General features: G+C 42.7%; 2 protein-coding genes across 2 annotated transcripts in view; both read right to left on the reverse strand.

Annotated features, from left to right (window-relative positions):
* phlpp1 (PH domain and leucine rich repeat protein phosphatase 1) overlaps nt 1–2960 on the reverse strand; it is a 48953-nt gene extending 45993 nt beyond the window's left edge. Inside the window, exon 1 of the mRNA XM_073490996.1 lies at nt 1032–2960. Within this exon, the coding sequence (XP_073347097.1) occupies nt 1032–2664 (1633 nt within the window). The 5' untranslated portion in view covers nt 2665–2960. The remainder of the gene's footprint in view (nt 1–1031) is intronic.
* Nucleotides 2961–5413: 2453 nt separating this feature from the next.
* Nucleotides 5414–13353, reverse strand: part of LOC141016273 (phosphatase and actin regulator 1-like) — a 31502-nt gene continuing 23562 nt past the window's right edge. Inside the window, exons 9-12 of the mRNA XM_073490535.1 lie at nt 11895–11956; nt 10450–10590; nt 7908–7984; nt 5414–7742 (exon numbers count right to left, since the gene is read on the reverse strand). Coding sequence (XP_073346636.1) covers nt 7727–7742; nt 7908–7984; nt 10450–10590; nt 11895–11956 — 296 coding nt within the window. The 3' untranslated portion in view covers nt 5414–7726. The remainder of the gene's footprint in view (nt 7743–7907; nt 7985–10449; nt 10591–11894; nt 11957–13353) is intronic.

The raw sequence follows: 13353 nt of genomic DNA on the forward strand, positions 1-13353 counted from the left end.
GACACTCAGTTTCACCGCCCCCTCTCCCATTTTCACTTTCCTCAGCAGCAGTGGTGGAGGCAGTGGCGTGGTAAAGAAAAGGGCTTCCTGAGCTTTGGAGGAGCACGTTAACCCAGCTTGGCAGGCAGTTAGTTAGTGTGACAGTAGCAGCACTGGATGCCAATAGGACAGGCACTGTGCAGCATCTCAATGACCAGAATTCACTGGGTCCACAGAGAGGGTTTATGGTCCTCCCAGCCATACCGCTCCCGCCCCTACTCTCCATCCAACCACAAAGGCATTCAGGCTTTTCATTAGGATGATAATGGGGCAAAAGCCGGAAAGGGCCTCATGTCTGAGCACCATAAGTTGTGGTGATGGCTTTGTGGCGATGTCATGCGTGTCCATGGGAGCACAGTGTGCTGCTACGGTCCAAAAAAGATAGTCCGGAACGGAAGAGACAGAAAAAAACATGAAACTTTGAAGAAAGTCACAGATGCAAAGGTAGCTTTCACAGACCATGACCTCACTGTGACCCGTTTAAGCCACTACACAGTTAAACTTGAACTTGTTAACCATCACTGGGAAGCACAATAAAGCTATTCTTTTAAAAATAGCCCTCTGTAAGGCTTCTGCGGTTAGCAGAGGTCTTGTGCTGCATTCACCTTGCCTGACAGCATTTACAATGTGTGACAGTAATATCAGCAACATGTGGACCTGTTCTTATCAGCGCTGCAAGGATTTAAAACATTAGACTCTCGAGCTCATGCCACTAACCATCTGCATCCAGAGTCTGGTCAGTGATCAAATTGAGAAACGTGCAAAAAGGAAATAAACTGTTGCTTTGCTCGATTCATACAATGTAATGATGGGACACCTGCAGTAATGCACCTGTCTCATTTTGTGATACAGGTTGACAACCTGTTACACACCCCACAACACTCAGGATCTGCAGTCCAAAGTGTGTAGTGTGCCACAGGGCAAGGCCTCAACAAGTCCTAGAATGAGCAGAGACCTGATCAGAGGCAGCGAGATCGTATCATTGAACTTACCGGCATAGAAACGTAACAAGGAGCCGATTTCTGTGTTAAGGCCTTCCTCTTGAACTCTCCACGGGTCCTTAAATCCAAGCTTAAAGAGAAAGTCATTCTGGATCTGCAGAGGGCTCTCATCTGGACTAAGTCTCCTGACAGCCTCACCGTGCAGCTGAACATACAGCGTGGGGCTGGAATCACAGGAATCTCCATTGTGATCTGCCATCAGCCCTGATTTTAGAGCACTTCGGCCACAGTCCGGATCTTGGATGTCAGGTGTATTACCTGTAGAACAGGCTCTTGACAATGAGCCGCCACTACTGCTGGGTGGCAGGCTGCCCAGACTGTGTGGGTTGAGTCTGCTCTCTGCTCCCATATTGTTTGCCATGTTGTTTAAATGTTCCATGTTGCACTGCTGGTAGTTGGCAGTGACAGCAGCGATCCCATTGGTGTGATGTTGGGAGATGGGGTCCATACTCGAGCTCGACGCAGGACAGTCGAGCTCCAGCTCATCCGAGGAGCTGCCGTACATGTCGTGGCCCTCTGTGGCGCTATCGAACGAGGGGCTGAGGATGGACGCCTCTGTGCCCAGGACCATGTCATCGCTTAGGGAGTCCCTGTGCTCGCTGAGCCGGGCCCCGGAGCTCAGGTCATCAAAAGCACTGCTCTCCACATCCGAGCCAGAATTTAATCCATAGCTGTCCACACCGTTCCTGTGCTCAGAGTCATCATCGTTGGGGGTGTCTATGTTAGAGTTAGAATTTAAATCAGACAGAGAACAGGTTATGTTGTCTTGTGACTCTGATTCTGGGGTGAAAAGTTTTCCATCAACGTCCTGTTGCTTTTGCCTCTCATCTGCATTCTCCATGAGCAGCAGTCTCAACCTGTCACTGGGATGGCCCCTCAGCTCGGTGGATTCCAGGCGAGTCAGGTGGCTGCATTTCATACTCGAGTCTTCATTCACCTTGCACGGGTTATCATTATATTCATACTTCACATTGCAGTTGCCATTTTGGTCAGTCTTGGGGTTATCTTTACAAAAAATGCGCATAACGGAGCTCGACTTACTGCAGAGTTTGCTCAGACGGAGCGCCACCTCGCCGGCTGTGGTGTCCATAGTGCAAAGGACCGGTCTGGGATATGAGGGCGTCAGTCTGTCGTGGACATGTATGGAGCCCCGGTGGAGATCTGCTCTCACCCACTCGCGATCGGCGGGCTGCAGCTGCATGTTCTGTCGGTGCTTCAGAAGAGTCTTCCTATCCAGACTCCGGGTGTGTAGAGACGCAGAGGACAGGGCCGAGTTCATCTTGGCGCCGCAGGCGGCGGTGACAGCTGGGGTGGCGGTGGCTGCAGCTGCGGCGGAGAGGTTCCTCTTCAAGCGCCTCCGTCTCAACAGGAGAGAGCTGGAGTTGCTGGATGAGCCCCGGCCATTAGACGCCACGGCTCGGTTTGACGCACTAGATCCCACGGTGGAGGCGGAATGAGCGAGGCTAGTCCCGTTCTTTGCCTCTACGCGGGAGGGTGCCAAATGTCCACCGCCATCATCCGCCGGAGTCCCCCGGGCGACAGACAGTCCGCTGGGCTTCTTCATTAACTTGGTCGCGCCTCCATCCGACGCGCCATCCTCAGCGACAGCCTGCACACTTTCCATCTCTGCCAATGAAAAGTCCCCCGCTCTAAATAAATAACGGTGCGCACTTGGTTACACCTACAACCTCTACATTTAAAAGCCTGAATACGTGCCCGCCGTGGTAAATGTCCGCCGACTGGGCGGTGTTGCCGACTTATTCCGCTGGTAGTCATTCACTTCTCGCCGTCCTCTCCCCGTCGGAGTCTCCTCCGCTGCTCCAGAAAAAACATTTTAGCGATTCAGTCCGCTGTAAAGAGGCTGGGCGCGGGGACAGATCAGGGCGGAGACGTGACTGTGCGTCCCATTTAGACCGAAATACAGCGCTGGAATATGAAATGAACGTCGGCCGACCTCCTACGCAAATACTGCCTGATATATATTCATGAGGAGGACACAAGATGGGGGTCGCTAACAACAACGCGGTGGGTTGTGGGAAGTGTATTGTCCCGGCGAGCGTCCAACCGCCGCGGCCGTTGGTGTCGTGAATACATTTCCCGTGAGGCTTTGCGTCAGTTTCAGTCAAGCGAGGCGGTGAGCAGATGAGAGGCGTAAACATAGCTCGTATAAAATGTTTGGTGTGCGGCTGCTGGAGTGCGTCCTCTTATCTGCCGCGGTGTTATCTCTACGGAGGCTCACGAGGAAAACAATACCACTCAGTGTGGTCCACTTACTTCACACGCAGGCCGAACTTATCAGCTGTCAACTGTTGAATACCACAGAAAACTGTCGTTTACAAGCACCTGAACGCAACGTCGTTACTTCCCCTTCAGTAAAGTCTACATTTCAGCTTCGTCGCGGGTCTATTTATGTTAGACTAGTGGTGACTAGGCAAATAACTTGGAGCACCATCTCATCAGGACGCCATTTCACAAGGCCACACAAGCCCGGCTCAGTCTACAGCCTCTGATTCAGTTGTGTTTCTCGCCATCTAGTGGAGCAAACAGCAAAGCTTGACCTGGAGCTTTCTCCCGTCGAGGACACAGCGACCCTGAGCAAGAGGAAGCCCGGGGCTTTCACTCTTTATCCAGGTCATCCCCCCTTTTTTTTCTACATTTGTTGCAGCCAAATGGGTTTTTACTGTAGGTGGTGTGGACCAGTGTTATTGTCAAGCTGCATAAATGTTTTTTTACAATGATTTAAAGTAAGACTTTTGTGACTGCCAGTAGTGGAATAGGCCTATAGCTATGTACACGACTCAGAAGTATTTAGGGATATTGGGATATTTTAGTGTTTCACTTGATTGTTTATTCTGTGACATATCTGATTTTTTATTTGTGTTTGGTCCCCAAAAATAAAGCAACATATTTCATTTGACTTGTTTTGCATATCCACGCTCATGCATATATATGCATCCATATCCCAATATCCCTAACTCATTTTGAGTAATGTATATACTACTACAAATTCAGGGTAGGGCTACTTTGAGTATTTTCATTTTAAGCAACTTTATATGTCTACTTCACTACATTTCAGAGGCAGATATTACACTAATGCAAAAGTAATATTATATCATATAATATTATATCATTATATCAACACTGACAGGCAATTATCTCATGTACAGTATACTGTTTTATTGCTACTTTCAGTTAAGTAAAGGATCTTAATTCTTGGTACTCTTAATGTCGTGCAAAATGTTGCAATACTTTACATTAAAGGTTTCAGTGTGTGCAGAACTTCATTCTGTATATAGAAACATGACCTGTGAACTAAATGCAAAATATAGTTTAGTCCCACTACAGTGAGAAAAGATGCAAACTGATTTACAGACTTACCTAAAACTGGAAGCAAATGAATGTTGTTGTCAGACGCATACTGTGGGAGGTTTGCTCACATCTCTAATGCTTATGAACACAGCACGAACTGTTGAATATTCTCTGTCAGTCTGCAGTTTTCTATGTGAATTCAGCAGAAGATTATCAAGGTGATGTTTTAATGAGTGGAAGGCCTGAAGAAAAGAACAGGAACTATAGCTTCATAGCAAAGTTTATGTTTATGACTAATTCAACAAAAGTTTAATTAAAGCAGTCTTTGCTGGCTGTAACAATTCCACTGTTCATAGTGGTTATAAGATCCCTTCCTAATGCACTTCTAAGGTAAGTAAGCAAACATTGTTTCAACATACTATATGGACACGTGACTACTATTTTAAGACAAGCCTGAAAAACTTTGAACCTTTTTAGATTGAATGATACAGCACGTCAAACATCAACTTCTTTTATGCGAGAGCAGGTGCAGATAACGCCCTGCTCAACTGGATACATTCAACAATGCAAGGTCCATTCATTAGTGTCATATTTATATTTTTTTTTGTGAAGGCATCACTTATTTGTAGTCGGCATCAGATCTCCCTTAGTTAAAAAAGGGCCCAACCTCTTGAAGTATGCTTGCCACAATACCACTGCATTCATAAGGAGTTCCCTTACAATCTGAGACCAGATGTGATTCTTCTGAACTACCTGAACATGTGTCATCATTCAAATGCAAATTCACCATGTACTAGTGTAATACAAGATAAATACAGGCCTTACAGGAGAATGAGAAAAATGAAAATAATTTCGAGCCTGATTGCAAATATCTGACAAAAATTAAAATCTTTTGCAATAAATTTGGATGCAGCTCTGGCAAACTTAACATTAGCAAAAGAGTCTACCGTCATAAATGTCACAATAGTTAAAAATCACAAGAATGCGTCGGTATCATTGTAATATTCTCGTCATTGCAAGAACTGTTGATTTTTTTATCTCAAAAATAATTCAAACAGTTGAAATGCATTCAGAAATGGGATTTAATTGGCATGACGTATCCTTTACATGGTATTCTGTATTTCAAAAATGAAAAAAAAAGGAACACTTTCAGATTCGTTCAGTTGCTCCACCAACATGTAAAAGGAAACAGATTATTGCTGAATTCATGTTCCTTGATTCCAGCAAAATGGGGGGGGAAAAAAAAAAACCTCATGCTCTGCCCAGCGGCTCAGGTTTGTTTCTTAGAGCTGAAATGAGAACTTGAGCGTATTTTGTATAAATTCATTCCTATTTATGCTCTATTGTACTGAACCTATGGACGGAAAATTTCAAACAATGGCATGATGCTGGAATCATACAGAAGCTGGTTCTAACACACAAAAAATACCTCACATTTCAAAGTCTCGGAGATTAGATGACCCAGTGAAAATTAGATTTTAAAAAGGAGCATTGTGATGTGTGCTCCGAACTCTAACAAAACCCCTATTAATTTACATAAAAATCATAAAGTGCAAAACAATTTTTTATATTCTCGGTTCCCAGGTTCTATTGGGTCATCTATCCATCACTGATTGGAGACCTTGAAAATGAGGGAGAACACGTTTTCCTTTGCAAACAGATGCATCATGTCTACTGCTTTTCTTCATCTGACGAACGTGAATTTCATATTGCAACTTTAAAAGTAAAACAGTAAAAAATAATAAAAATATTCTGTGTACGTAAAGCTTATGAGCATTGGAACAGTGGTGTAGGATCGGTGATAACAAGACCGTCAAAGTGAAGAAACGAGATGGTCACAGATCAGAAATTCAACAATATTTTACACACTTGGGCCCTGACCTCAAAACAGTGACCGTTGTAAAGCCAAACTCTTAACAGTGCAAAGAATTTTAGCGATAAAAATTTAAAAATCCTGACTCAGTGAATTCAGTAAAATCTGTACTCGTGTTTTCCAAAATTGAGAATGCATCATGTTCAATTACAGACTTGAGACTCAAATCTTGTCCTAATGTGTTGTTAAGCTGTTGAAGATGTTTTTTTGGTGGCTCAGTCGAGAAAAAAGCAGAAAAAGTCCTCCTGAATAAAGCCTTCGTAAAGTATAAAAGAAAATTAAAACCCTGAAGTGAGGCGTAGTGTATAAGCACAGTAAAAAATAACAAAAAAAATAACTGGGTAATACACCTGTAGTTTAACTTCTTCTCTACAAACAACAGATATTGCTTGGTCAAAAGCTTATGAGTATAAAAGTAAAGTGTATAATACAATGCACATTATGAGCAAAGATCATTAAACACACTGCTGCAAACACAAAAAATGTCAGATGACAATGTGGTCGAGCTGAGACGTTAAAAACGTGAAAATGAATCATTTATGATCCGAGTGCCTCTATCAAAAACAAAAAAATATAAAACAGATAATAGTTGCAACACACTGGAACCAGAATATATCTGCCAGCTGCATTTTTTTTTACAATAAATTTCATAAGATTGTGACATGAATGAAACTTGGTCAAGCATGATTCTTCTTTAAATGTAATTTGCCTTCCTCAGTATAAACAAAATGTACATTTGGAGAGAGCAAAACTCTCAAATTCACAGTTAGCAATTAGATGTCGTCGGTACAGTGAGAATTGCACGTATGAGGGGAAGAGGAAGAAAAAGTCAGGACTACAGAGTAATGACACAGAGGGGACTCTAGGGGGTGCTATAGCCTAGGAAAAGCAAAAGAAAAAAAATATTGCACATGATTCTAATGTTGGACCCCCTCCCTCCCCTCCTGTGTGTCGTTCTAAGCTGTTTTTTTTTTTCCTTTTTTTTTTTTAAGTCCCAGCAGGTTGAGTTAAGATGGATCTCCTGCTGATAGAGTGAGCTCAGAACAGTCATCCCCGCATCCTTGCACAGAGCTGTCCGTAGAGGAGACCAGAGTAAAGAAGAGGGATAAAAACATGTCCACTGAGACACGTCCACTGGTGTTTATTGATGAGTTGAGGTGCGGTCGCCCTCAGCCGGATGTCGAAGGTGTCAATCAATTGCGAACAAAAGCTCTCCCGCAGAACTGAGCGCCTGCCTGAGAGCTCAGCAGAGACAGTCGAGCGAATTCCACAGAGGGGCGATGTGAATCAACTGGAGTCATTATGTGCTACTACAATGGATGGAGTAGTGGGTGTCTGCATCTTGGAGCGTAGTACCGACTCAGTTGTGTGGGTCTTGAAAAGGCATTTCAGAAGACATGGCCTTATTGTAGAAACGGGCACCATTTTTACTGTCCAGCACTTAAGGTTCTCAGTGGAGGAGAGCGCCGGTCCGGCACTGCTCGAGACAGTGAGTGGTAGTCTACTATGGTCTGTGAAACCTGGAAGATGAACACAAAAAGTATTGTTTCAAACATTTCATCACATTTCATCACCTCAGCTGGAGCTCGCTGCACTGTACAGCCAATACAGCATACAAATCACTCCAGCTGCACACTGAAGTTGATATTGAGGCATGCACGGTCACACGTGATCCTGCACATTACCTGGTTAAATGGCGACTCGACTCGTGCACTTCCATCTCATTGCTCTTGAAGTCGTTGAGCTCCTTCCGTATAGCTGCCTGCAGAGGACAAACAAGAAGGGAATTTGAGAAAAAGCTGCAGAGGGCTTAGTACACAAACTGCAGCCTCTAAGCTCCGACTCTACCTCCTTTTAGCATGCTTCATGCATCATTTAGGCTTATCTCGAGGCCATGAATGATTCCGCCGAATCCCTTCTCGCATCATAAGAGCCCTCAATTTCCTCCTCTTGAGACATCTAAGAGTATGAACAATAATATGCAATCTGTTGCTGGTCTGCTCAGGTAGTCCGCTTGTGATTCAACTACGATGAATAGGTGATACCATGGATTTACATATGTTAAAACACATAAAATATATAGACGTAATAGTATTTTTAGAACCCCAAGGCCGTCAGTCAGTTCTTGGATCAAAACCTAAAGATTACAAACACATTTTAGATTGAAAAAGTACTAAAAATAATGGCAAAGATTGGAGATACATCAAGCCGTACTCCATTTCCTCCTTAAGTACATGAGTGTTATTGTGATATGAGACTATATATCATCTTAGATTTTGTTTATTATGTCTTTATATGTTACAAGTGTCTTTTCCTGGTTTAACAGTAGAGTGATGTTATGTCTGAACTTACCAGACTGTTCTACTTGTTTCAATACTTGCATTTACCCAATTAGTCATTATATTCACATTGCCAATGAATGTTTATCAAAAAAGCTCTTGTATTAATATTTTGTGGAAGTACAAATAGTCATCCCTACAACACTGTCGTAGTATTTGTATTGTGACATCTGATTTTGTCACTCAGTCCTAGCAGTCCTCCTTTATGAAGAGCTTTGAGGAGATTTAAAATAAGAGCCCAAAAATATGGGTCTGATCTGACCCTAAAGGTGAGCTCTGCTACTTTCCCACATAATTTGGGCGTAGGTGATGCACTGGATCTTTCAGATGACCATAAGACCGGGCACTTAGCAGATGTCTTGTTCAAGAGCAAAAAATATAAGTGCAGTGGAGTAAATATATTTCTAGGATCTCCAGCTTTACAAGCAACCAAAACAGTACCATTATAACAGAGTATCCAAAGATTGTAACTAGGGTAATTGCTGTACAGTTAATATAGAGTTTAAACCTGGAGATAAAAATGAGTCTTACTTGAGTATAAAATGAAACACTGAATAATGTATTTTAAGTATTTCAAATATGTAAAGAGAAGCTCTGAAAGTATTTTCTTGAAAACCACATCTTCTGTCAGGCAAAATACAAAATACCTACCACTCATCTCTTAAACTTACTCAAACAGAAAAACACAACTTTACCCTGCTATCACTGGCATTCAGCACAGCGTGAATAAAAGAACCTAACATTCTTACATACCTCAGATCTCTAGTGACACTATAAACTTCTGAGAGAAAAAACATTAGAGAAGCAATGCTTTCTCTCATTTTTGAGATTTTGACACCTGAACATTGTTCAAAACAAATAGTTTGATGAATCCAAGGGAGCTGAGATCAGATGTATGAATTACACAATGTGTAATATAGTCCCAAATCACCAAAGAGCAGAGGTACGCATTTACCAGCAGTACTTCTTCTCTTTTCCAGGAAGGTATTAGAGCACAACCCAAAGCTGTTTCCCATTCATGTAGTTAGACACACACTCATTTGGGACAATGCCCAGTGAACCGTGACCTTTTAAGTTACACCACTGGAGCAGTGGAGGACCGAGTGCCTTGCCCAAGGGCACAAAGATGGCAAAGAGATTCTAAAAGTGGGGATGAGTCAAAATTCCAGGAAATAAAATGGTGTGCTGTGCCTTTATTAAAATCATATGTCTCCTCTAATAGGTTGTGTGATAGCAACCCAGCCAGGTGATGTCATTGTTGTTGCTATCTAGTATGACTCAAGGGGGACGTCTCCAGCCTTGGGGAGGATGCTTCAGAGACAGGAGAGCAAACAATATTCAAATCTGTGTTTAGATGGTAGAAGCAGGAAAAAATGTCAGCTGAGAAGCGCTGCGGCTGAGGGGTCCTGAGGCACTGCTCGTCCGATTATGCTCTTATGTAAGGGGAGTTGTTGCATAATCAAAACGCTGAATCCCCGTGATTTCCACATGAGTGGTCCTCAGGTGTGACCTGGCGTGCTCAGAGCTGCGCAGCATCAAAGCAAAGGAGGCAGCATTGCTGCACCGCAAAAAAAATCAAGAACTCATTAAAAGTTAGAAGCGTGGACCGCTGGGCAGCGAGCAGCAGGACTGCTCCAGGGTGTTTACTCACATCAGGGAACCAAACAGCTGAGGTGGAACTTGCTGTAACTAGAGAGGAGGAACACATCCTCCGGCCATTACTCTCCTGCCTTACGGGTTGCATCACATGAGGCTCAGACGGGAGGGGGGAGGGGGCAAGGGGTGCACGATGGTGTTTGAAGACATTTGAAAGCAGGCAAGGAGGGATCCTGGGATTATTTCAAGATTATCTCAATTTAACTGTTAGATTAGTGTAAGTGATACTGGCCTTGTCAGCTGCTGTGAGCCGGGTCCAGGGTTTATCTGCCCGCCTGTCATAGTCCTGGGCATCTGACACCTCCACGTAGTCACTGAATCGGATGAGAATTTTGGCCTGTCTCAGCTCCTCTACAGTGGGCCTCTGGCTCAACTGGAACAAGAGCAGAAAAACAAAGTTAAAGAAAAGAAAACCAGGTAAAGTATTGCTACTCCCCATCTTGGTGAGCAACTTTTTAGAACCACATATATTCCAACTCCTTATAGAAACTTGAACATTGTATTTCTAATGTAGGTTCATCAGAGAGAACCCAAGACAAGTACAGAGGACTGAAACAGTCAAAAGCAGAAATTCATAAATAAATGTAATAAGAAAATACAGAAATAAACTAGGGAAAGAAATAGCAGGGAAAATGCAAAGGGAAAATAAAACATAAATAAATATGTAAAGTTAAAAAAAAACCTTTAAAAGTGAATAAAAAAAATGGGAAATCAAATAGATAGGGTAATTAATATAAAAGGTTAATGAATACAGGAGCAAAATAAAACATAAATTTCAATGTATGTCATATTTCATGAATTAGTGCCAACATGTATTTTTAATATTTTTGTAGTGCATTTAATGCCACAGCTATGTATTTATTGAGCCATTTATTTGTTTATCTATTTTTTTATTTTGACTGTTTCAGCGTCCATATAAAAGCACACTGGTGTGTTATACCTTAGCCAACATTTTCAAATAACATTTGTTATGTCGCTAAGTATAAAAATCAGAATTAGCAGATATCTTTATTATTATCATCATTATTCCGCTTTTTTCACATTAACATTACTGTAAATATGCCAGAATTTGCTAGTAGGCTAAGTTTTCATCTGTAGGCCCTGAACAGGTGTAAAGTTGGAAATATCCAGCACATATTTTTATTTTTTTAACTCTTAAATCTGTATCCACCTCCTAAAATCCAGTTTTAGTCAGGCAATACTCTATACTACATTTTTATTCTATATTACGTTAACCTACAGGTATATACAGTACATTTAGCTTAAAACACAAATATGGCACCAGTGAACTTTCTACACTGCATACCATAAGGCATGCGATGCATAAAATAAAATACCTCAACAGCTGTGAGATTTTTTGCTTTGAGCAGCATGTCTGCAGGTGAGCAGGAAGTGCTATAATCTAATTGAAAGTGATGGGAACATGCTCAACACCTCCCTATGGGGTCGAAGGATTTGGCAGCCAAAATGCTGAGGGACCAAGGGCAACAAGGGCATTGTTGTCTCCTGGGGGAGACCTGAGAACTACAACAACACGTCCGTAACAGACGAGACTCTGACTTCTCACTACAGATGAGTCACTGTCACAGTGTTTGTTTATGCTGGCCGACAATTTACCCCCTCCAAAGATCACAGAACAAATGTGGGTTTGCACCTTTGGAGCTATTTTGGACTCACCTTTCGTGTTAGCCTTCGTTTGATCTCCCGCTTCTCCTCCATTTCCTCTTGCTCATTGCGAGCTGCAGAGAATGAGAGGTTGAGTGTTACACCGCCAGTTCGGGCACATGCAAATAGAAATGTTTGGAAATCACTGAAAGGGGGAACAAACACACCATTTGCATAATATGGCTCATTAGACTCACACTAAATTGGATAAGTTTCTTATATCCTAAAATATTTTCCATCATTGGCTGTTTAATACTGTTAGGGATGAGTATCAGGGGAGAATGATTGCTTTGTTCCTTTCAAGTTGTCCCAGGGCTTTTTAGTCCATGTTTACGATCAAGTGATTGGCCTATTTAAGGATTTTACAAGGAAAAAAAATGCTGATCACATTGAGGTCTTACATCTCTTAAAAAAAAAAAAATAAATCATCCACGTCTTGTACTATAAGTCATTTAACAGAGACAGAGGCTCAGAGGAGCAAGTTAAAAGGCGAGACAAGAGCAAACAAGAAGCATGCTGGGACGCTGCTCCTGTTTGCAAAGGCTTCAGCAGTCAAACTGAATTTGTGCTTGTGCTAAACACTTACTGTAGTGCTATTCCCATTTTTGGATTCCAGACGGTTAACTCTCCTGAACATAAAGCCTGTTTGTTTAACCTTGTTACTGTATATGCGAGACTGACGGTGAGGACATGACTTGTCACTCATGAATTCTTCGCCTTTGTGTTTTCCCCCTGCACTCTGCCAATCATGCAGGAGCCTCTAGGAGCGCAGGGACTGCTGGTAAATCAGCCTTTGATGTGAGAGCCGCAAAGTCCCAGGCAACAGAACTGCTTCTCTCTGATACTGCATGTGTTTGAGCTGAGGAACCAGTCTCCCTCGACGTGACTCCTCAGGGAGCCCTGCTGCCTGCCTGCATGCCTCAGATGAAACGGCAGACCGAGGAGGAATAAAAGGGAAGAGATGCTCGCAACTAGCTCTCACATAACCAGGCCCCTCAAAGCACCAGGCTGCACTATGTGAAGCCTGCATGCACTGACGACTGCTACAAATATGGAGTCACGCTTTGCTGCAGTGTATTTAATTTACAGTTAGAGAGGGCATTTTACCTGTTTTATTACTGCTATGTATGTTTTGTTTTTTTAAAAAGGGACAGTTCACCACAGTCAAAAATTCATTTATTTCCTCTTGCCTGTAGCGCTATTTATCCATCTAGATTTAGATGTCCCCTTCCAGGAATTATGACGCGGTTATTCAAGATGATCCACAGAGCTTGTTGCGTGCAGTTTCAAGTAGGAACTATTTTCTTTCCATATCACTGTGCGTGCATCTACTCATGGACGAGAGGCTTGCTAACTAACCTAACTAAGCTGGCTAACGATACAGCTCAGCCAAGGAGGACACCATTAATGTTTACATTCATGAGCACGCTCCCTTCTGCACGGTGATACGTTGGTGGTTGTAGTTCGGTAG

Source organism: Pagrus major, chromosome 21, assembly GCF_040436345.1.
Source record: "Pagrus major chromosome 21, Pma_NU_1.0".
NCBI lineage: Eukaryota > Metazoa > Chordata > Actinopteri > Spariformes > Sparidae > Pagrus > Pagrus major.